The sequence below is a fragment of the Chiloscyllium punctatum genome, chromosome 4, assembly GCF_047496795.1.
Source record: "Chiloscyllium punctatum isolate Juve2018m chromosome 4, sChiPun1.3, whole genome shotgun sequence".
NCBI lineage: Eukaryota > Metazoa > Chordata > Chondrichthyes > Orectolobiformes > Hemiscylliidae > Chiloscyllium > Chiloscyllium punctatum.
In genome coordinates this window covers 33355145-33380951 of record NC_092742.1, presented here as the reverse complement: position 1 = coordinate 33380951, position 25807 = coordinate 33355145, and the positions used below count along the sequence as shown (strand labels likewise).

Here is a 25807-nt window from a genome sequence, read left to right as displayed (position 1 = left end):
TTGTAATGGGAAAATCTGCTTGAAGTTGTACTTTCCTGGAACATAACTACAACTTTATTGTATTAGAGAAATTTAATTAAAATTAAATTTTATTTTTAAAAACATTATAAATGATAAATTAGCATTTATAGCTTAAAAGTACCATTACAAGTGTTTTCCCAATACAGCTATGCTGTTACACATTAAAACACTGAATTTAATACCATACCTCAAAATGAACAAGTTATAGAATACCCACGCCCACACATTTCCCCACCCCACCCCAAAAATAATTGCCATAATAGCCTCTACCACAACCTGTTGGATCATATTTAATAGTAATTTGAAGGTAGTATTTTTAAAAAGTTATTACTTTTTAAACAATGTGTTCCTCAGAAATATTAATGGAAGAAAGACTGCTTTAGAACTATACCCATTTTGATGACAAAGTTAAGTTTAATTGCAAACATCTGTCTCAAGCTCAATACTCACTTTCCAGTGAACCTACTGTTCTTTCAAAAGTACAAAATTAGATTCAAGTAATAATTGCAAAACATTTTGCAGTCATGAACAAAGTTGACCTATTTAGAAAATGTCATTAAAAAGGAAAAACTGCCACATAGAATTTTATCCATAAGTTGGGTAAAATACTACCAGCTGAGAGATCACCATACATTCCTGAACATTCCTTATTCCATGACATTTAGGTTCTTATACGCTTAAGTCATCAACTATTTAACATTTATATCAGAGAGTAAAGTTGCAACCAACCACACTTTGTTCAGTTATCTGAATATATACATATTTCTTGTGCACCGAAGCAATTCATTGTTAACTGATCCTTCAGTGCAGAAAAAGGAATGTTGGTACATAATACATGGAAGTAATTGCAACAATTATACAAAAAAAAATCACTAATACTTGATTTCAAAAAGACTCAAGTCTGTGATTGATTTGAGTGACATCCTGAAATAAAATCTAGTACCTGTGTAGATTGTCTTTGAGGTAATCTTGGCTGAGAACAGCAGTTTAACAAACTGATACAAAATGCTAATATTTTAATACAATACCACTTAGTTGAAAATATTTTTTGAATCAATGGTTTTGACAAAGTAATCAGTTTTTAAGAACATAATTTACAGAATGTATTTGATTCATTGCTGTACAATTATGCAATATACATAACTTACACAGTCAGCATTTTAGTAATACTGCTGACAGATAAAAAGACATGAAAAATTTCAAGTGCACTTTCCATACAAAGAATACTAAGTAGCATTGTCTTCCCATGCATGAGAAAGAAGGTAACACAAGAAATCCATTACTTATTTAAGATTTATATTTTAAAACTCCTCAGTCAATACATGAGCTTCTGATTACAGCCTATTTACAGTGTGGTCAAAAATGAACTAAATGTGTTCACAGTAATCTGTCATGAAATACAGCAACTGCTTTGCATTGGTATAAAACCCATCATTTACACTACCAATGTGGTCAGTCAGCAACACTTTGGTTGATTAAGCAAAGGAGGTTCCTGACTAGAATGCATCACTCATTCACCACTTAGTATTTCTGAAAACTAAAGTGAAGTCTTTAAGACAGCTCTTAACTTGTTTTACTTATGAACTTTTATAAAAGTTGTAATACATTTCTTTCAAGCTCTGCTCATATCTGAAATACCTCCCAAAAAAAAAAAATCAATATTGCCATGGAGAATACACACATCTAATTTTGAGTTATTTAACACCTTCAATGATGCAGGTCTGACATACAGCAAGCATTGTCTAGTAACCAATTCCAATCAAGTGCAAATATTTTGTATCTGTACTTGAACTAATAAATTATTTTCAACATTACATTTCTTGATGTGGCAGTATCTTGTATGGCCCACGTAGCCCTTTCCCTAGACTGAAAGAAATCAAATTATTTTATGCTTGCTATCTGATTTAAAAGGAACGGCATTTGAAATCCCAACACTTTGCAGCAATGAACAAAATCATCAAGGACAACCTGTAAAGCTTAATGATCATTTAATAGTTATGAGAAGTCTGACATTAGTTTTCTTTAAAAATGGTTGAGAACAGTGCAGAATGGTGAGCATGTCTGAGCGGCAGTAAAATTAAAAACTACAAAAAAGTATTTTTGAAAAGTTTTATACCATACATCCTCCCACACCTGGTGGGATGAAAACTGTTTTATCAACAGAGTGGTGTAACACATGGGGCAATATAACACTGATCGTGAACAATCCAACCGGATCAATACAGTGCATACTACGCCATAAGGTATTATGGCTTATTTCCCTACCTGTTCAAATAGAATGCCGACGTGTGCATGGTGTGGATGACCCCACATATTAAAATTAGTCACATACAGATTCCTAATAATGTTAGCCTTGTTAACCAACTTTCTGTATTGTATACACCAACTTTATGCTCTCAACGTCTGATGCACTTAACTATGTTCTGTCCATGAATTTAAGGATGTTCATTTCTCTCTAGGAACCTTTAAGTTTTCTGTATGAATTATTTGCGTGGTGTAAATGTGAAAACAGTAAAAGGTTATGTAGCTTATACCGCAAACAAATAACATTGTACAACCAACTTACACTTAGTTATTGGATATTTCCTGCTTTTGCAGGTTTGTATGCCATTGAAATAATTGTGTATCTTGAATAGATACTTTCTCTAATATACAGTACTGTTAGTGCATATGCCTGGCATGCACTTTAATACAGTTCTACCAGTACAAAAGGTATGAATTGCATTGTGATGCACATGGACACTAACCTTTCCACAACCAGTGTGCTGTGTATAAGAGGTATTGTAACACCACAATAGGTTTAAAATCAAAGTAAAAACAGAACTTCCACAACTTGTAAAAAATAATTTCACCTTAAGTATAAATTAAAATGCAGCAAAGTCTCAGGGTCAAGCTGGAGCACAGTTTTCAGTCTAAAATATATTTGCTCGTAGTCTGCCACCAATATGTATGGAGCGCTCGATTCAGGTATAATCTTCTTTGAAGTTTCTGTACCACCCATGTGGATGCTAGAATTTTTTTCTTTTTTTGAAGTTAGAACAATGACTACATTTACAGAAGAGCTCGCAAACATCCATCTACTGTACATATTTCATGCTGACGCCCTTCTTTTTGACATATCATTTCAACATGAAGAGAAAAGTTATATACAATACTGTTACAGAACTTTCGTGATAATGAAACAGATGCAAAATCTACTGTAAAGTAAGTAGCACAATACAGAAAACTGTTGCTCCACCTCTTACTACATAAATGTATATCATGGGAATACGAGCACCATTTTTCTTCATTAAGGTGACATCCCTGTTATCGCACCCTTCCTTATTTCAAGGGCCCTCAACTTTTTCCAAAGTTCTTCTCGCTCTTTTTCCTTTTTCTTTTCTCTGAAAAATATTTTAAAGTAAGTTGGACCATGTTATGAATCAAAGTCTCCTTCTGTAAGTTGTTACTTAATTTCATAATGGACTGAAGCAACGATTAGGAAAACAAACCATTATTGGAGCTTGACCTCATTGAGCAGTACCAGCGTGCACTTTAACCATTCCTAGGTTAACCCTAATGAAATGAGGCGGTCAGCATGGGTGAAAATAGAGAATTTTGATTTGTACAACAGAGCAACACCACTGCCATCCAGGGAGATGCAAGCAAGAGAATGCCTCAGCCCTTTAAACTGCGATGGCATTGTGATACCAGCAGCCAAAATTCATGAACAAAGAAATTAAAGGGTATCATATTTTCTCACCAATTTTTACAGTTCATGAGGTGGGTAGGGAGATTATTGAAGAATATAAATGACTTTTTTCCTCCAAGTTATATAAATTTGCATTTCAATTTTTAGTTTCATTATTTTATTTGCTGAAGCAAGTGGTCAATCATAAATGAGAATATATTACAAAACCTATTTTATGCCTGTGCTTGTGTTAATAGGAAATAGTTTAAGTGTCCAAACCATGCGTTTTAGCTTTGTCCTGCTGCAGTGTTTTTGTAGTCTTGAAATACTTGCCATAATCTTCCTTTCAGATTTGTTACCAATATTTTTAAGTTATTATTAGGGTCTCTCAAGGTAAACATTAAAGCCCAAAACATAGGGACAGGCTTTTGTATGATGAAATTAAGATGATTGTTGTAAGGAAAGTCTTATATTATTAATTGATCAATGCCATGTTAAAGACAGTTAAGATCTTACTTTTGGCGATCCGACTTGTAGGTTGCTGTGAGCTCATCAAATAATGGGCTGTTCATTTCCATAAAAGCCTTCAGTACATTGTAGACTAAAGCGACAATTGCCCTGCAAAAACAGACCAATGCTTAGAGAACGTTTTGACCAAGTTGCCATGAACCACAACACGCGGCAACAAAAAAAGTCAGAAAAAAATTGGCTACTTCAGTATTGAAAATATGCTGATAAACTGAAGTGATTACTAGAAATTAATATAAACTAGCATTGAATCACAGATTCCCTAAAGTGTGGAAACAGACTATTCGGCCCATCAAGTCCATACCGACCCTCCATAGAGTATCCCACTCCTCTACCCTATCCTTTTAACCCTGTATTTCTTATGGCTAATCCATCTAGCCTGCACATCTTTGGACTATAGGAGGAAATCCACACAGATGGACACTGGGAGAATGTCAGTGTCGAGTTTACAGTCACCAGAGGCTGAAATCAAACCCGGGTGCCTCGCGCAACAGTAGTTCTCAGATTCCCTCTAGTATGGTTAGATCTGCTACATACAAAACCGAAAAATAGAACATTTAGGGGACAAGTGTCAGTACATTTGAACAAATGTATTAACAGAGATTGTTTATAACAATTATTTATTACAAGAAAAAATGCTTGAAATTAAAGGCAGGGAGGAAATTTCAGTAAAATAATATCTTAAATTACACATGTCTACACATTGTTCAAATCAAAAGAGACTTGAACACAGAAGGTTTAAAGTAATTGGCATAACTTTTCAAATTGTAACAGACGATAAGTCAAGCATAATGTTCTGAATATTCCCAAATGTTGGCTGTCAATTTCTGTATTTCATGGAAGGCTTCTCTCCATGAACTCTCGTGCATTTTCTCATGTAAATGTTATACTGCTCATCTAATTAATCATGCACTATGTCCCCACTGCACTGCTCTTGCTTTACACTGCATTCAGCAGGAGCCAAAGTACTCACCATTGTTGGGACTTAAGGGTTTCTTGTTACTGGTGTCAAAATTAAGGCCATAAGATATAGAGCAGAATTAGACCATTAGCACCACGAGTCTGATCAGCCATTCAATCATGGCTGATAAGTTTCTCAACTCCATTCTCGTGCCTTCTCCCCAAAAGCCTTGAATTCCTTACAATTTCTGTCTTAAATACTCTGGTCAAAGAAATTCCTCTTTATCTCAATTCTAAAAGATTGTCCCTGGACTGAGGCTGTGCCCTAATGGAAACATGAATGGAAACATCTTCTCCACGTCTACTCTATTCAGGCCCCTCAGTTTTTTAAGTTTCAATGAGATCCCCCCCCTCATCTTCCTAAATTCCATTGAATATTAGACCCATTCTCCTGCTCCTTAGATGCTGTGTTTTTCCAGTACCACACAATTCTGATCTCCAGCATTTGCAGTCCTCACTTTCATCAAAGTCTTCAATCACTTCTCACATGACAAGCTCTTCATCCCAGGATCATTCTTGTAAAACTCCTCTGGACCCTCTCCTTTAGATTTGGGGCCTAAATTCCAGCTTTGCACCAGTTCAAATACTGCAAGCCAGGAATAGCCCTTTATAATTATAGTACACCCTGATTTGCTGACGGAGACCCAGAGGTTCTTGTGGACAAGGCTGTGGACTGGAGAGGCAGCACCTTTTCTCAGGACTACCAGCAAAGACCATGGCACCAAACCTTGCAAGCATGTACATAGTTGCTACTCAGTCAGCGCTTGCCAGGAGGGCAAGACAGATTAATAGCCTCCTGCCCTTCACAAAGGTCACCATCCGCTTTCTGCTACACTCTCACTCCAATGCTGCTCCTGCACACATCTCTGCTAAGACTGATGGTCTATGACTTTCACCATCGCACGGAACATCTTTCAAGAGCTCTCATCCACCCTATTCCCTCAGGCTACTAACTCCTCCTGTACTCTGCACTTTTGACTCGCCTGGACAGCTTTCATCCATCCATACCAATAGTTAACAGCTGTGTCCAGCTGTTTTCGTTTTACTTAATCCCTCCCGTTGACTCATTCCAAGAGAAAACAACCCATCATAGGGCTGAAAGCCAAAATAGGTAATGGGATGTCCATTACTCATTGCCGCACTCCACAGGAGAGCGGGAATCGAAACTGCTCATGTACCAGCAACCATGCAAGATTCACTATCAACAGCAGGGGTGCTCTTTACTGACACTGTCATGTTTGCTGAATACACCTGCATTTCTTACGTTACTCATGCCTTCTGCATTCAGTAATAGCATCTGCATGGTCTGGACCCAGAGGATAGCGGACCCACTCCAGTCAACACCACCACTTCCAATTCGGAGGAACAAGTCACAAATCTCTCAGAGGAATCACCAACCTCCTCCACCCTCCAACTCAATACTGACACTTCAGTGGGTACTCTGCCTCAATTTAGAGTCGAAAGCACATTCTATCGAGCATATCACAGGCACGCCCTAGCCAAGGAAGAAACAATGTGGTTTGCTTAATCTTGTAGAACTGGAGACCTGCTATCTGTTCAGCCTCAAGTAAAGGACACCGTGGCGTCAGCCATTAATAACTTTGACAAAATTCACAAGCTAACAGGAGCAGCAGGCAGGTTTGTCAGAGACATGTGGGAAGCTAAATTAAAAGCTGGATGAGTTCACCAATGAAATCTGTAGAAGTTTGAGCACTACTTGCCAAAGGAAATCTGTAGAAGCTTGAGCACTACTTGCCAAAGTGAGCAATTCGAAAGTTAAATGTAGTTAGACAGGAATAATCTCAGCAGAGTCATTGCTGAATTACAGAAAGTACACAGAAAAAATAAAATTCTCCAAGGTAACAAATATTTCCATTCTAAATGAAAAAATACATACGGATTCCAATGTTCTTTAGAGATTCTATACAGGCTGGGAAACATGATGGGCAGGATGACAGCAGAGTTCTCTTCTATGAGACTCATAATGTATTCATTGTTCCAGTAATAAAGTGCCCTTTCAGCCACCTTTAGGGAAGAAAAACAATTAGATTTACAGCAATATTTAAAATCTTTGTAGGGCTCTGAACTAACACAAGCACTAGGATGATAAATATTTCAGTGCGGAGAGATGCAACTATTTGATGCTAAGCATGATGTGCTACATGTTATCAGCTCAACTATCATACCACAAAGAGTCAGGGTCCTAATTAGGCAGATACTTGGAAATTTAACAATGAACTTGCACACTAGTGTGATAATTTAGGTTTGCATTTACAATCTGGGTTACGTGCCAACTTAGATTACTATTACATTATATTATATACACTGAACTTCTTACTGTTTGGTAACAGACCAACCAGCAACTGACAATTTAGAGACCAAAATGGAGACTTGTTATTCAAAAGTCTGTGTGGTGTCAGCCAGCTGACTTAAAGCTATAATGCCTTTCTGAGATCTGTGCAATAATACAGAGCACACTCGACAGACAGTCAGTATTTGTTCTCATTAGTAGGTGATCTCCTATGCTTCAATCAGGAACTAAAACAACTTTCAAAAGTAGAACTTGCCCACAGTTTTGTTTTTTTTAAATTGCGAGATCAGTATTATCTAGACTGTTGACATTTATCAGCACACATTGCCTACAATGCTTAATCATGGCCTCGTCAAGTTGACATCGGGTAATTTTTACTGGATTAGTGGTGCTGGAAGAGCACAGCAGTTCAGGCAGCATCCTTCGGGCAAAAGCCCTTCATCAGGAATAAAGGCAGTGAGCCTGAAGCATGGAGAGATAAGCTTATCTCTCCACGCTTCAGGCTCACTGCCTTTATTCCTGATGAAGGGCTTTTGCCTGAAACGTCAATTTCGCTGCTCGTTGGATGCTGCCTGAACTGCTGTGCTCTTCCAGCACCACTAATCCAGTATTTGGTTTTCAGCATCTGCAGTCATTGTTTTTACCATAGGGTAATTTTTGGCCTAATGTAATCTCATGGGCAGACATGGGGAAGTAGTAATTGCAGCTCAGCCTTCCAAGCATGAGATAGATGGCTTCATTGGTGTTAACACTTGAGAAGTATGTTCCCAACACAGAATTTCTATTTACAAGTATCTAATAAAGCCAGTAGTTAAAGCAAATGCTGAAAATTGTTGGGAAAATCAAACCTAATTGAAACACAAGAAAAGCTTAGTCAAACTAAAGTTATTCAATTTTGTTGATATGGTGCATGCCATAGACTAGAAATAATGGAATGTAAATATGCCATGCCCATACCACTGTTGGATTTTTTTAAATATAAGATGATGAATGAAACTTTACAGTCATTTTGGCACATCTGGGTATTGATACTGGGTGACATTACAGAAGTTCATCTCTTTTGGTGTGAATCACTTCTCATGAATGCCAACATCCTAATGATACTGTAAAAATCAGTTCAACTTTACCACACCAGAAGCATCATTGACCATCCACATTTGGATTTCATCTATTCAACAGACAGTCTATTCAACAACAACAACAATGTTGTTAATCTGATATACTTAGGGGGTTTAATCCTAATTCTACTCAGTATTGCATAATTTCATAAATTAAACAACAAATTAAGTGGTGCATGACTGAATTCATTTAAACTATTGAATTAGTGTCACAACCTCATACTCATTATTAAAAACCTCAATTGTTCATTTTAAAATAGGCCACACACCAAACTATTCAGTTTTGTATACCCTTGAAATATAAAATGATAATTGTAGCTAATTAATAGTAGTTAGCTTATAATTTATGGGCTGACTTCTGGAATGATTTGACAAAAACTTTTCTTCATTCACTCAACAATTCATAAGTAACCTAATGGAGAATTGCTATACACAAGTTCAACTTCAACGTGGGCTAGGAATGTTAAACAGTTTGGCAAATCAATTCAATTTGATTGATATCCAGATCAAAATTAGGCATAAAATGCTAATTATCTCCTTGGGGAAGTGTTGAGATGCAGGGTTTAAGGATTTATCTCATCCCATGTCAAGGTGCTAAACTCAATGTTCTTGCACCAGGAAAGAGACCCAAGTTCAGACAAAAGCAATTATCTGCATTATGCAAAATCAAGATTACTTTGCAGTGTGAAAGTAGGAATGTGATGCTGAGATTAATGTATATACCATTTCTTATTAAACTTTATGTTTGAAAAAAATGAATTCTATACACATATTTAACTGGTGCTTCTTCATCTTCCTGTAGACCATGTGCTACAAAATAGCTGAAATAATGATAGGTACACAATTCAGGCTGTGGAGCCAAGCAGGTATATTGTGATATAAAGAATATTTTAATTGAAATGGAGAGAATGCTAATCTTAATTTAATCTGCTGTTAAAGGGTTTTCAAATGTATGTATGCAACAAATTGAAATAGAAACCATTCATAGAAGGAGTACCTTCTCCGCTATTCAGTATGATCATCCAACTCAGCACCATGCTCCCAATGAACAAACATAGAATACAGTTAAATAATCATGTGTTGGTATTAAAGAACCTAGCAAACAGGACTTCCAAGATTACTGCAGGCACTTCAAGAAAACTTACCGAAAACTCCAGACACTAATTAATTTCAAAACTTTTTTTTAAAAAGTATTGGAACTTTTCTCGGTAGTGATCAGAAATTTAGTGGCAAAGTATTGCTGTTCTTTTTCTTAATTATGATTTTTATTTAAAATGTTATTTTTAAAAAATGTTCCAAATGTATGCATTTTTAATAAAAATGTCGACAGTAAGTAGGAAAGCAGGTCAAGGTATAGGCTACAATTGTTGTAAACAAATTAAACTTGAGGGCAGCAAAAATAACAAACATTCTTACAATACTACAATCAAGAGACAAATACTAGCTGAAAAGAAGTAGCAGGTTTAACCAGATTCTCAAATTTTCTTCCTGGACCTTTAAGAATTTTTAAATATCTAATATATATGCAAATAAAGAAAAAAGGTATTTATTGTCATTTATTTCCAAACACCCCTAACTCAATAAATTAATGTATTACACTAGCAGATTGAACATACTTCTGTTGTATGGAGAAAAAATAATTCATGTCAAAATCCCAAAACTGTGACGTGTAATGGCAATATTGTTTCCACCTATAGCACAAGGAGCAACTTCTAACCTGAAAATGAGGGCTGGAAACACATCTGGAAATTTGTTTGAAGAGTGGGTCTTGAATTTTTACAAATTGTACAGGTTCCATAACATCCAAGATTTCCTCCAACTCCCCAAGGAACATGACCTAGTATGAAATAAAGCAATAAGTCATTAATGTTCACAAAATATTTTAACACTATGATGTTCTCAACGTAAGTCACTTAATCTTGTGGACCTGTAATTCAGCATATCAATGCTTCTGCAAATTCTGTATATCTGAATCCATTTCTTAATCTTGTTTCCTATCCACCTCTCCTGAATGTATTCACTAATCAAAAGGTAACATTCTATAAATCTCAGTAACACTGCTCAACTTCATGACAATTTGTTTCATTATGTGGAGCCTAAACATCTCCTTGTCCAACATTCACTTCTCACACTAATAGTGGTTGCTATTTCCCCAGTCGAGCCCAGAAGCAAAGAGGTGAAGTACCATGATATCCTTACTACTATTGACCATCACCAGCTACCTCAGCACAGGCCAGAAATGAAAATCATGATTTGATCTGAACAATTCCATTCCATGCTTGTAATAGCAGAGATGTTGGGGACTCCAGAATATCATAGCTTTCATTTTATTTAGCATTTGAATTATTCCAAAGTATCACTTTATTCCTTTAAACTATCAATAGCTTAAACATATGTTGACATTCAGTGTGTATAATTTCAGGAATAACATCCTAATAGACTAATAAAACATTATGAATTAGCAAACAAAAAATAATCATAAGACATTTTACAAGCAAAATTCATGACATACTAATAAAGCATCTCTTTAATCAATCTTCATTTTGTCACATTGGCAAATTTATTTTAATCTCAAGTTTTATTGGTCTAAGAGCTAGGTATTAACAAAAATATGTACAAAATTAAAAAAAATCACCTATGTTTATTGCCCATTTAAAGAATCTTCTTTCAATGAAATCCAAAGTTTTTTTTTTAAAAAGAAAATCATACTAATCTAAGAATTTCATTTCATTCTATAGTGGAAGCACTTAAGAGCATTACTTATGTATCATTGAGTTCTCTAACATGAAGTCTTAAAATATAACACTTTGAAATTATTGCATTATTGTGAAACCTGTAACAAAAGAAGTGCAACTCATTAGAAAACTTAAACAATTAAGGACATAATACCCCATGATCCATCTTTGCATACCAGATCTCTAAATATTGCTTCTACTAAATTTAAAATGAAACCTAAAGTACTTTTCAAAATGAATGGAATTTTCAACTGTGACAGAAGCAGGAAATGGGTAGGAGTGAATTAGCCACTCAACCCTGAGAGACAATTGCACAGGATCATCGCAGGTGGTCAAATCTATATTACCGATTTTGACATTGCTGGAGTTGAAAGTTCCAAAATAAATCTTCATTAATCATTGCCAATTATAAATTGGGTCTTAAATAGTAATAGTAAAAGCTGAGTATATGCATTTTACCTGGCTTTCACACAATAGTTTATCAACAGACCAAGATTTTAAATAAAATCGCTCAAAAACACATGTTCTACAGCACAAATCTGGACAAGCACATTACAGATTTGATAGTTTTACAGATGATTTATTCAAATGTCCTACATGGTTAATTTAGAAAATTCTACTGCTCATGATGCAGAAAAGAAAAGTAATAAGCAGTCTTACTACTTCACCAGGATCATTATTTTGTCAAAGTCTTGGGGTGCTGCTGTGACCCGAATAAGCAGGAATGCCTGTCCCCATATTCTGACTTGGAAACCTGGAATATGATTGGTTCAGTGTCAGAGATGACTGGCTGTCAATCATACCTGACACACAGAACATAGATGATCTCACCATGCAATGGGGAAGTCGGAACAGATGGAAGTTGTGACACCAGGACATGTTTTTATTTTAGAAAAACAATTTTAAGGCACAAACCTATGAAATGGAATGAAGTTTGAAAAAAAAAGTGCAAGTTTCTATGAAGCAAAACTTATAGGTTCACTGAAAATGAAACCAAATGCCTCAAAACTTTAAAATTATAAATTTGGAAACAAAAATGAATATTTATACATTAAACATGAAAATTGGTCATAGCATACCAGAATCTGTCATCAGCATTAGGTTTTCATTAGAAAATGAGACTGCACATTTAAATTAATAGATTTATGTTGGAATTTCTCCGCTAGCTATTCTCCACTTCAAGCTTTAATTTCATATTATATCAGATCACATCCAAGCTAATATCAAACAGCCAAACTAATGTGGTCAATGCTCATTTACCTGTATGAACCAATCATGTACTGTAGTCTGCCCCAAGACATGCATTTCAATTAAAATCAATGTTACTTTACAAATAATGGAAATTATAACCACGTTATTGGCTATAATCGGTTAAACTATTCTGAAATTACTTCCATAATATTGGCTGCTATGGATATACAGAATTGTGAAAAACTGTCAAAACAAAAGAACAGAAGTCAGTTACAAACTCCAGCGATCATATTAGGAAGTTGGAAAGGGTATTACTGATGGGGTAATATTTAACTACAAGAGGACTATGTGAACAATTGTAAAATGTTATGCAGATAGTATTAGATGGACTGTTTGTACTTAAAGTTGATAATGCACCGGGTTCAGATTAAATGCATCCAGGGACATTGCTGTAAGAGAGTGGAAAGAGGGGTACTGACCATAATTTTCCACTACTCTTCAGACTTAAGCACGGTGTGAGAAGACTGGAGAATTTCAACATGTGTGCCATATTTACAAAAGGGTGTAAAGATGAATCCAGCATCTACAGCTTGGTCAGTTTAACCTCAGAGCTGGTTAAAATTTTGGAAATTATAATCTGGGACAAAGTTAATAGCTACTTGGTTAAATGCTGATTACGGAAAGCTGGCACAGATTTGTTACTGGAAAATAGCAAGACTAAATTGCTTGATTTTTAACCAAATGCGTTGATGAATGTGATACAGGTGATATGCATAGGAGTTCCAAACAGCATTTGATAATTTGCCATATAACTACTTGTGAGCAAAGTTTGAGCCCATGAAATAAAAAGGACAGTAGCAATATAGAAATTGACTGAGAAACAGGAAACAAAGTAGTGGTTAACAGTTGTTTTACAACTGGAGGAGGATGCATACTGGAGCACCCTAAGAGCTCGTTATCAGGACTCTGCTCTTCCAAATGAAGATGCGTACATATAAATCTAAAATGATCTAAAATGTCAAAACACATGAAAATTTGCAGATAATATTAAACTTGGAAGCACTGTAAATCGACAGGATAGTGTAGAACCTAAAAACGCCAAAGGGTGGTAAAATGTATGTGCACATGGCAAAGATACTTAACTTTGAGAAGTAATCTGTTGTGGAGGAATGCCATTGAGAAACATAATAAAAGCAAGGTTACATTTCAAAACGGGATGCAGGAACAGAGGGACATGGATGTTTATATGCAGAATTCACCAAAAATGGCAGAACAGGTTGAGAGAACAGTTAATAAAGCACATGATATTCCAGGTTTATAAATAGTGGCCGAATATAAAAACAAAGAAGTTGTTTTATATAGGTGTAATATATTAGTTTGGTATTTTTACGAGGCTGTTCATTCTGGCAAGGTTATGTCATCCTTGATTTTGTTCAGAGAGGTTGTAAATGGCCCAGACTTTGAAAAGTCAGAGTTTAGATAGATTTTAGGGCCCATTTGTTTACAGATACTGCCTCAGGCAGTAGGCTTTCAAGTTTAATAAAAGACTTGTATAATTAAAAGGGGAGTGGCCAGATCAGCAGCTCTGGCAGCTTAGCAGCAGTAGGTGTGTGTGAAGAAGCTGCCATACTTTCTTCTAAACTCCAAACCTGTGAGTCTTTGTTTCATTTTTACCTGCTGTGCAAAGGAGTGTTTATTGGGATTGTTGCAAGTATTTTCAAACAGCATCATTACGTCTGGATAACCTGTCATTTTCGGATAGGATAAGTTATTTTGGTATTCTATTTTCTGTGCTGTGTATTTCATTCAGTAATCTTGTAAATAAATTCTGTTTTATTTAAAACTAAATAGTCTGACCAGCTGATTCTCTCCTGGAATATCCACTGTACACTTGCTTAAATCAAGTAATAGTTAGGGTCTGGGCTACATTCTAGAAATGTTGAGGGGGGGTCTGGCCTGGTCCATAATATAATATTCTAGTTGATATTATTAATTTCTGGATACCACACTTTATGAAGGATGCAGAGGTATTACAGCCATTATGAAGATCAGTTTAAATCAAGAGATTAGGAAGTGAATGGAATTAATTGAAAAAAAAACACTGTAGTACTTGGGGCAGGGGAACAAGCAGGAAGAGGGAGGGAGAGAGGGTTAAAAAAAAGGTAAGGTTGAGGGTGAGGGAAGATGGGAGGAGAAAACTTGATACTTGATGAATTGTTCCTTCAGATTGCCAATGCAGACAATGGGCTAAATGGGTTGCTGCGCTGCAACCAAAGATTCCTTGCTTCTAATGGATTCTTCCATTCGTACAGAAGGAAGCTAGTTAAATATTTTCACAATTTTAAAACAGACTTTCAAACATCAGTATTATGTGAAACAGCAGCAATCTATTTAGGAAACCCACATCTTAGCATTCTCAACAGATTTTCCACAAAAGATTCAAGAAAATAATTTGTTTCATGGCATTTTTGACCTTTAATTCTCTTTTGTAATTATGGGATTGTAAGTACTTCATTGTGACATCCTAATAAATATTTAGGAGTGTTTGTTATTAGATCCTTTCTTCTATATGATCAACAAAAACAAAAAGATGTTTTTAAGAACTTCTTGAATGTAGTAACTTCAGCAGCAAACAGAATTTTTAATAGAAAGAATTCTGAAGATAATCAGTGCAGTCAAGCACTTGAGTGCTAAGGAAGAAACTGAATGATAACAGTGAACAGTTTTTAAGTTTTGTAATTAGCATTTATCATTTATCATTGCAGCCTACACTTTCCTTTAGACATATTTAGAAAGGTGTAGGTTCAAATTGTATGCTTACCTCTTTTTGACTGCAGGTTTTTGGCCAAAACTTCAGTAAACCCCTGATGACCTGAAGCATACAGGACAAATATTTTAAGATCAACCCAATTTAGCATTTTGTGAAAAAGAGTATTCATTGGGAATTATTTGTGAAACCTACCGGTTCCGTTAACGTTGGATCTTTTTCTAGAAACTGTACAACACAATATGCCAGCTGTTGAAGAAAGTAAATTGACTGTTAGAGTAAAAAGAACACTTTCTTTTAAAAAAAATACCAAATGTACCATATCCAAATCAAAAGTCTTTGCAAAACATGCATACAGAAATCAAATCAAGAGAGCAGAAATTGGTCATGTATTACACAATCAAGCTTTGCCTGAAATACTACCCACCTTTGAGATTACAAAGATGCAAGATTGTATATCAGAAAGAAAAATTAAACAGAATTGTGATGGTTTTTCTGCAAGTTATCATCCTTGATTAGTACAGTATTGTTTCTTACGACCTTGTTACTGTTCTACCACCTATAGCTGGTATAATGGCAACAATGCAATTTTCCCCATTACAGAACAACCACGATTATCCAAGCAGGACGGGTAGGGAGTATTTTGTTTGGATAACAGAGGTTATTGTACAACAAATTTAATACCGTGAACAAACTCTTCAAATTCTTCAACTTCCTTCCATCTAGTCTTCCCCAACTGTGAGAATCTAAATTTATAACTGTGCTTGTAAATTGCAGTACTGTAGCAGCAAAGTGCCAATATTTGCATAATTTTCCTGAAATTTAATTATCAAGCGAAGCAAAAAAATGCAAAAAGAAAATACATATAACAGATCATTACTACTTTCTTTCCAACATACACATCTGAAATATATTGGAGCACAAACTTTGAAAACTGTTCTCTAAAATAGCTGGTATGCTTAATGTGATTTCAGTAATGCTTTTGTCACCAACTGCTCATACCACATAAAAACTTAGTTTAGTGAAACTGAGTTACTGACAAGTTTCAGTACACAGCTAAATAAAAACAAATCGTATACCCGTAATTCCTTATGATTAGCTAACAAAATTACTAATGAAATTATACCACGGTGGAGATCTTTATGAACGCAAATTATTGACATAACACATACTGAGAAAAAGTCTCCAGCCACATTGGATAGAGTCCTTCAACTCACACAACAGCCAGTCATGGACTCCTCACATCATTTCTAAATGTCCCTAGGAGAATGCTATAACAATAGAAATCATGGAAGAATTGTTTCAAACACAGCCAGCTTTCATAACTATGAACTCCTCCGCTATTTCTAAAAAAACATATTCATAGTAATATGGACAAAGGCCACCAATTACTGCTTATCTCCAAACACACACAAAAATGGAGGAGTGAATCACCTCAGCCATTGGTGGCCTGCAATTTCATCACACAATGAAGAGTTAACCTTACAGTTGTGGTTTATGAGTTACAAAAGCCAATAGGAGCTAAACAAATGGATTATGATATATCCCAAATTGCCTGAATTTAACTTTCCAAGCTGCTTTTTAAAAACACTTTTTGGAATCTGACCTCAAGATCATTTGCCATCGAATTACCGTAAGCCGTTGAATTCCTCATTCAGTAAAATAATCACAACAGTAGTTTCCTTCCCTCAAAGAACTGAATGTGTTGTTAATTTCAAAATCTTTCTGAAACCCATCTTTCTGAAAATTCACGTTTGAATCCAATCAATGAGGTTTTTGTTCTTAACATTGCACTGAAACAGCTCTCATTGAAGTCACAAATAAACCCAGAGAGATTACCATAGTGACTGTCAATCATTCCTCAGTTTTCTGTACGTGTTACTACCTTTCACAACCACCAAGTGAAAAACGGTCACAACACTCTTGAATCCTACTCTTTAAGCTTTTAAACTAATCTGATTTGAAGCCATTAAATCCAAAAACAGACTGAGGTACAGTCAGAACACCTGACTTGTTCTTCCCCACCTTGTTTGTTCACCAAATACTGGAAACATTAAATTATCAAAATTTGACAACGTTACTAGTGTGCATTCGTAGGTATTAAATAATGTACAAGCAAAATTACACAGAATTTGCCTTTAAAGTGGTTTCTTTAGTTACAAATTAACTCAGATCTCTAATCATTTTTCCCCTGCATCCCCATTGCAATACCCAAGCCAAAGTTATGAATACATAAATTTTGAATATTAATACAGTAATACCAAAAATGATATTAGAAAGTGTCTCAACTTGATTTCTCCTTCATTACGAAAGCAGATCACCTTTATCAAGTGTCATCTGAGAGAGCTTGCTGTGCATAAATTGTCTGCTGTGTTTCCTAGATCAAATCAAAGTTTACTCTTCAACAGCATTAATTATTCATAGCAGTATCTCAGAAATAATCCCATTTCTCTCAAACTTAATCAGAAAATTGCTAATTTGAAAACTGGGTAAAGCATACTTGAATACACTTGCCATATCCAAAACTGAAATTTTCAAGGAAGTTCTATGGTGCAACTTTTTGACAACCTACATTTGGTTGGTGGCACTAAGTTCATTACAGGAATATCCTCAACCAACACCCAGAGTTGCCTTTATAAGATACAGGCAGGACACAATGGGAAGATTGATCAGTCTTGATCTCAGTTTACATTCATGAGATGATTGATAAATCAAATAAATTTAAACAGTATTGGTGAAAAACAAATAACATGAGTGCTGGCCAAAAACAAAAAGGACCAGTTTAAGCATTCCAAATTTGCAACAAGGGATTCAAATGAAAAGATTAAATGAAAAGATTGTTTGGAACTCAAGAATCATGGCACCACTTCCCATCTCAGCATCTATTCTGTATTGATCCTGTGAATTTTCTCTACGGCATTTTCTAAAAAAATTCTGTTTGACTTCACAAATTATTTTTCCAAATAAATTCCAGGTCACATACTTTAAAAAGTCATTTGACCATGGAACACAAAGATAAATGCTGCGCATGTTTATGACTGGAAAATTTCATAACAGACCCTGTTCTCGTTGCAAATGACCTGAGGATAAGTTGGAGCCAAACAGGATTGAATGAATTCAAAGGACAGATTATGCTTTGCTGTCAAAGAACATTGACAAACTATTCAAACAGTTAGAAAATCTGTTGACAATCAAAAGACTGCAAAAGATTGTCAAAACAAAATATAAATAGCAATAACTCATGCTCTCCTCTACTTGGGGGGAGGTTAGATTTATTGCCTTTGAAAGGAGAAAATAATGTAAATTGTTTTGCAAAATGGAGACTTACAAGTGAAATGGGAATGATCATAGAACATAGAAGAATACAGCGCAGTACAGGCCCTTCGGCCCTCGATGTTGCGCTAATAAAACCCCACCTAACCTACACTAACCCACTATCCTCCATATACCTATCCAATGCCCGCTTAAATACCCATAAAGAGGGAGAGTCCACTACTGCTACTGGCAGGGCATTCCATGAACTTACGACTCGCTGAGTGAAGAACCTACCCCTAACATCAGTCCTATATCTACCCCCCCTTAATTTAAAGCTATGCCCCCTTGTATGCCCTTTATGGCAGAATTTCACACATAGATGGTATCAATGGTCACTTACACCTCTGAACATGAGCGACCTCAATCTGAATAATCTAGCACTAGAAAATAAGTAAATCAAGTAACATTCCTACCTGTGCATGGAAAAGTGATAAACTCCTCACAGTATGCAAAGGGAGCAGAACCTTAATCAGAAATTGTTTGTGTTCGGCCTTCAGGGGCAATGCAAACCCATTTATTATACTGTCAACAAAAACAGGAGGAATGGTTATCCACCACAGCCTTAAACATATACAATACTCTACCATTTTTCTGGGAACTTTATTAAAAAAAAGTGTTGATATCAAATAAAAAGAAACAGTTCCAATTAAGAGTCATCACCTTCTACATGTAGCTCAATGCTCACATTTTTAAACATTTCAGGCATTAGTTCACCAAACTGCAGATGCTTATGTTGGCCTTGTTGACCTCCCTTTTCACATCTACATTATAGTTAACTTATTATAGCTAGGCGTTGTAGTACATACAACTGTGCCAAGTAAGGCCAGCAGAATGAGAGCACTGGATTAGAAAACCACAATGATATAAATTCATCAACATTTCAAGGCCACTTCTGTAAGCACGTGTGACAAATGTGTAAAATAAATCAGCTTAACTATCAATTGTTTTAGAAAATGAAATCTTAGAAAGACAACCACAGAATCGCAATGATATATTGCGGACAACTCGTCAGTCCACACAGCTCATTTCCTTCCCAGCCTCTAAAATTTCAGAGCAAAGAGAAAAGAAACTGAATCAATGCACTGTAAGAGACATGTTATAAAAGTAATTTATTAAATAATGCAATGCCTATTCCTGTAATACTTGGAGTACAGTAATGTGTTTAGCTCTGAAGATGCAACTATGTTTAACATCGCCTGACCCCTTCAGGCCACTGCAAAGAAGTGTTCTAAAAAGCCAGTTACAGCCGTTTATAAATTCCTGAACCTATTTAAAGCATGTAAATATCAGTTCTGAGTTCTCAACTCCAGCCAGAACTGCTTACAATCAGTCCCTTTTATTTTACATCAGTAATAAGGTCAAACATCAGAAATAAAGGATATATTGGGCATAACTCCATGTGCAAATCTTGGATAAAGAATTTCCTGTATAGTTGGGAAACAAAGGGTAAAATGCAGTAGCCTACTTTTGAGGCAGTTTCATTTAAATGTAAAAGTAGATGATGGTTATTTAGCTCTTGGAGTCTGCTCTGCCATTTAGTATGACTGTGCTGATTATCCAACTCAGTAACCTGTCACTGCTTTCTCCCCATATGATTTGGATCTCTATCGCCCCAAGAATTAATTTAACTCCTCTTTGAAAATATTAAACATTTCTTTGTCAATTGTTTTCTATGGTAGAACTTCATAGACTCACTACTCTCTAGGTGAAGAAATTTCTCCACATCCCAGTCCTGAATAACAGATTCAGTGTCCTTAGATTGTGATCCCTGGTTCTGGACTTCATGGTCATTGGAAACATCTTGCCTGCATTTAACCCATTTAAATTCAGTTAGGAAGTAGGTTACCGAAGGATGTTGACAGTGAGGAATTTAGTGATGGTGACACCACTGAATGTCATGAGGAAGTGTTTAGATGGTCTCTTGTGAAGATGGTCATTGCCTAATATTTGTGTGATGTGAATGCCACTAGCCTTTTTTCAGTCTAAATTGGTCAAGGTAGTGTTGTATTTGGACATGGACCGCCTTAATATCCGAGTCGTCATGTATGGTGCTGAACATTGTGCAATCAGGAAACGTTCCCACTTCTGATCTTATGACTGAGGGAAGGTCATTGAGGAAGCAGCTGAAGATGGTTGGGCCTAGGAAACTACCTTAAACTACTGTAGAGATGTCCTGGAGCTGAGATGACTGACCTCCAACTGGCTTTGTATGTCCCAGGTATTACTCCAACCAGCAGAGAGTTTCTCTCCACCCTCGATTCCAGATTCCCATTGACTCCAGTTGTGCAAGGGCTCTTTGATGTCAGATTCAGTCAGAGTCTCATCTGGTCGGCACGGTGGCTTGGCGGTCAGCACTGTTGCCTCACAGTGCCAAGGACCCCGATTCAATTCCAGCCTCAGGCGACTGGCTGTGTGGAATTTGCACATTCTCCCCGTGTGTGCATGGGTTTCCTCCAAGTGCTCAGATTTCCTCCCACAATCCAAGGATGTGCAGGTTAGGTGAATTGGCCATGCTAAATTGTCCATAGCGTTCAGGGATGTGTAGGTTAGGTGCATTACTCAGGGGTAAATGTCAAGTAATAGGGTACGGAAATGGTTGGGGTGGGATACTCTGCAGAGGGTCAGTGTGGACTTGTTGGGCCAAAGGGCCTGTTTCCATGATTCTCTGATTCTAAAGAGTTCTACAGCACGGAGACAGGCCCAAACTAGCCCATATGACCAAAATGTTCATCAACGCTAACCCCATTCTGCTGTACCCTTCTAAGTCGTTCTTATCCACGTTTGTCTAAATGCCTTTTAAAATGTTGTTAACGTACCCACCTCAACCACTTCCACTGGCAGCTCATTCCATATGCGTTCCAACCCCTCAGTGTAAAAAAGTTGCCTCTCAGGTTCCCTTTTATTCTTTCCCCTCTAATCTTAAATTGATGCCCTCTAGCCCTTGATTCCCCAATCTTGAGGAAAAAAAATGAGAATGCATTCACCCTGTCCATGATCTTACACACTGCTATAATGTCACCCCTCAGTTTCCTACACTCTAAAGAAAAAAAGTCATTGCATGTCCAACCTCTCCTTATAACTCAGTCTCCTTATAACTGAATCCAGGCAACACCCTTGTAAATTTCTTCTGCACTCTTTCCAGTTTAATAACATCCTTCCTACAGCATGGTGACCAAAACTGAACACAATTCCCCAAATGTGGCCTTACCAATGTCCTGTACAACTGCAACATAAGCTCCCAACTTCTCAATGCCCTGACTGAAGGCCAGTGTGCCAAAAGCCTTCTTCACTGCCCTGTCTACCTGCGACTCCATGTTCAGAGAACTGTGGACCTCAACTTCAAGATCCTTCTATTCCACTATACTCCTAAAGGCCTGAACATTCTCTTCCATCTTGAATTGACTTTCCAAAACGTAAAATCTCACACTTATCTTTATTAAAGTTCTTTGAGATGGTGTCAAGACAGGTTGATGAAAGCAGAGCAGTGGATGTGGTGTATATGGATTTCAGCAAGGCATTTGATAGGGTTCCCCATGGTAGGCTCATTCAAAGTTAGGAAGTATGGGATACAGGGAGATTTGGCTATCTGGATTCAGAATTGGTTGGCTGACAGAAGGCAGAGAGAGTGGTTATAGATAGAAAATATTCTGCCTGGAGGACCTGTTGAGTGGGTTCCCACAGGGCTCTGTTCTTGGGCCTCTGCCCTTTGAAGTTTTCATAAATGACTTGGATGAGGAGGTTGAGGGGTGGGTTAGTAAATTTGCAGATGACACAAAGGTTGGAGGTGTTGTCGATTGTGAAGAGGGCTACTGCAGGCTGCAGCGCGACAGACAGGATGCAGAGTGGGCTGAGAAATGGCAATCGAGTTCAACCTGGATAAATGCGAAGTGGTGCATTTTGGAAGGTCGAATTCGAATGCTGAATACCAGATTAAAGACAGGATTCTTGACAGAGTGGAGGAACAGAGGGATCTGGGTGTGCAAGTACATTAATCCCTCAAAGTTGCCACCTAAGTGGATAGGTTTGTTAAGAAAGCATATGGTGTTTTGGCTTTCATTTACAGGAGTTTAAGAGCCGTGAGGTTTTGCTGCTGCTCTACAAGTCCCTGGTGAGACCACATTTGGAATATTATGTCCAGTTCTGGTCCCCCTACTATAGGGCAGATAGAGGCTTTGGAGAGGGTGCAAATACCTCCTATTTTAGTGAAACTGATGGAGTGAGAACAGCAATCACTCCATCTTTGGATGGTCTCAAACCACCAACTTTCTGTTAACAGCTAAATGCACTGACCAAATCTGGTCTTGATGTCAAGGGCTGTCATGCTCACTTGACCTCTGGAATTCAGCTCTTAGCGATGCTTGAACCAAGGCTGTAATAAGGTTAGGAGCTGAGCAGGCCTAGTGGAATCCAAACTCTGCATTACTAAACAGGTTATTGCTGAGCAGGTGCTGCTTGATAGCACTGTTGATAACACCTTCCATCTGTTTACTGCTGATTGAGAGTAGACTGATGGGGCAGTAACTGTCCAGGTTGGATGCGTCCTTTTTGTGTGCAGGACATACCTGGGCAATTTTCCAAACAGTTGGATATCGTTGCGGTACTAAAACATGTGGGTTAGGGGTGCAGCACGTCCAGGAGCATAAGTCTTCAGTATTATTGCAAGGACGTAATTGGGGCGAATACTTTGCAGTATTCAATGCCTCCAACCATTTCTTGCTACCGTGTAGATTGAATTGAATTGGCTGAAGACTGGCATTTGAGACACTGGGAACCTCTAAAGGAGGCCAAGATGGATCATCTACACAGCATTGAGAGAAGATTGTTGCCAATGCATCAGCCTTTTGAACTGATGTGCAGGGCTCCCGCAGTATCGAAAATGGGGATAATTGTGCAACATAGTCTTCCAGCAAGTTGTTTAATTGTCCACAACCATTCACGACTGAGCTTTGATCTGATCCGCTGGTTGCCAGATTGCTTAGCTCAATCCATCACTTGCTCTTTGTGCTGCTTAGCACATTAGTCCTATTTTGTAGCTTCTTTCTTGACTGCTCATTTTTAGATATGTCTAGTGAAGCTCCTGGCATGCCCTCCTGCACTCTTGTCTCAACTACTATCTATTAACTGCCCATTTTTACTCTCTAGAGGAACACAATATACTTTTGCATTTCCTTTTTAAATATTCTTGCTATCCATTTTCTAGCTCACTTCCTCCTGAGTAACCTTGTTGCTATTCTGATCAATTATCCAACCGGTCACTCATCTTTGTGCAATTCTATGCTTTCCTGAACATCTTTAGTTGGCCACAGATGCTGGCTCTTTCCTGGAGAAGTTTTTCTTTATCAGATTAGATTATTAGATTACTTACAGTGTGGAAACAGGCCCTTCAGCCCAACAAGTCCACACCGCCCCCTCGAAGCGCAACCCACCCATACCCCTACATCTACCCCTTACCTAACACTACAGGCAATTTTTAGCATGGCCAATTCACCTGACCTGCACATCTTTGGACTGTGGGAGGAAACCGGAGCACCCGGAGGAAACCCACGCAGACACGGGGAGAATGTGCAAACTCCACACAGTCAGTCGCCTGAGGTGGGAACTGAACCCAGGTCCCTGGCGCTGTGAGGCAGCAATGCTAACCACTGTGCCACCGTGCCGCCCGTAGGAATATACTCAAGAGTATTTGAAAATAACCCTTTTAATGCCATCTTTATACATACATCCAATAGTCTAGTGTACCGGGTCAATTCAGCTGGCTGAGTTTCATGTTCATACAGCTGTCAGTAATTGTAAAATATCGCTCTTAGACCAAATCATCACCCTTTCAAACGGAATGTAAAATTGAGTAATATTTTGGTCACTGCTCCCAAGGTAGTCTATCTTGATGTTACGAATTAATAAAGACAGCCATTTAGGAAAAGAATCAGAATTCTATTAATTTGTAACTAAACTTAAAAATTAGGTGCGAGCTTGCTTACCTTCCTAATATTTCCAGAAGCTCTGCTACACCATTAAAACGTTCTGTTTCATAAACAAATCTGTAAAGAAAACTGAAGTGTAAAAGTGTGCGCTTAAACAGCAAGCGACACTTGCATTTTTACGGAAAGAAAAAAAGAAACACCAAACTTGTCGTATCAATGCCCAAATATTTTCAAAACATTTAATAACTTTAAAACTATTGTTTAAATATTCTGAATTACAGCAAGTTCAAACCTGAAACTACAGGCAGGGTGTTAATTTAGAAAGTGTACTGCTAGCTAGCCAAGAAATGCTACAGATGTAATTTTTAACATTGGTGACCAACATACTACATTTTATTATTGACTTCACTTGCATTTTAGAAAATGATGAAAAATCTCCTTATCTCTTACTTATTTAGAACTGCACCCAAGTTTTGGGGGGAGGGTGAGCAGCCAGAAATCGTGGTACATACTGGCACCAATGATGTAGCCAGGAAAGGGATTGAGGATCTGAATAGTGACTTCAGAGAGCTAGAATGGGAATCAGAAGAGCAGGATAAGTAGTGTAGTATTCTCAGGTTTGCTACCAGTGCCACAGGACAGTGAGATGAGGAACAGTCAGTAAGTACAGCTTAACACGTGGCTGCACGGCTGGTGGAGGGAGGGAGGGCTTCACATACCTAGACCATTGGGGTGCCTTCTGGGGAAGGTGGGACCTGTATATGAAGGACAGATTGTACCTGAACTGGAGGTGCACAAATGTCCCGGGTGGGAGATTGGGTCGAGTGGTTTGGGAAGGTTTAAAACTGGTTTAGCAGGGGGTTGGGAACCAGAGCTACACATCTGAGGGGGGTGGGAAGGTGGGTCTAGTTGTAAATGAGGTAGTGACAGGATGTAGTGAATCTAATCGGGAAGGTTTTTCATGTGATGGAACAAAAAGGATCGGTTAAAGTGTGTCTGCTTTAATGCAAGGAGTGTCAGAACTTCGAGCGTGGATTAGTACTTGGCACTATGATGTTATACCCATTAACAGAGACGTGGGTTTCATAAGGGCACGAGTGGTTGCTGAAGAACAGTGGGGGGGGGCGGGCAGCAGGTAGCATTGCTAATCAGAGTGCATCACAGCTACAGAAATGAAGGTTGTCAAGGAAGGTTTGTCTACTGAGTCAGTCAGTCAGTCAGTACGGGTGGAAGTTAGAAACAGCAAGGGAGCAGTCACCTCATTGGGGGT

At 37.5% G+C, this 25807-nt stretch overlaps 1 protein-coding gene across 1 annotated transcript in view; it reads right to left on the bottom strand.

Annotated features, from left to right (window-relative positions):
• Positions 1 to 415: 415 nt before the first annotated feature.
• Positions 416 to 25807, bottom strand: part of LOC140476171 (serine/threonine-protein phosphatase 2A 56 kDa regulatory subunit epsilon isoform) — an 86805-nt gene continuing 61413 nt past the window's right edge. Inside the window, exons 6-13 of the mRNA XM_072568340.1 lie at positions 24595 to 24654; positions 19030 to 19138; positions 15497 to 15550; positions 15356 to 15406; positions 10326 to 10445; positions 7077 to 7204; positions 4208 to 4309; positions 416 to 3404 (exon numbers count right to left, since the gene is read on the bottom strand). Coding sequence (XP_072424441.1) covers positions 3311 to 3404; positions 4208 to 4309; positions 7077 to 7204; positions 10326 to 10445; positions 15356 to 15406; positions 15497 to 15550; positions 19030 to 19138; positions 24595 to 24654 — 718 coding nt within the window. The 3' untranslated portion in view covers positions 416 to 3310. The remainder of the gene's footprint in view (positions 3405 to 4207; positions 4310 to 7076; positions 7205 to 10325; positions 10446 to 15355; positions 15407 to 15496; positions 15551 to 19029; positions 19139 to 24594; positions 24655 to 25807) is intronic.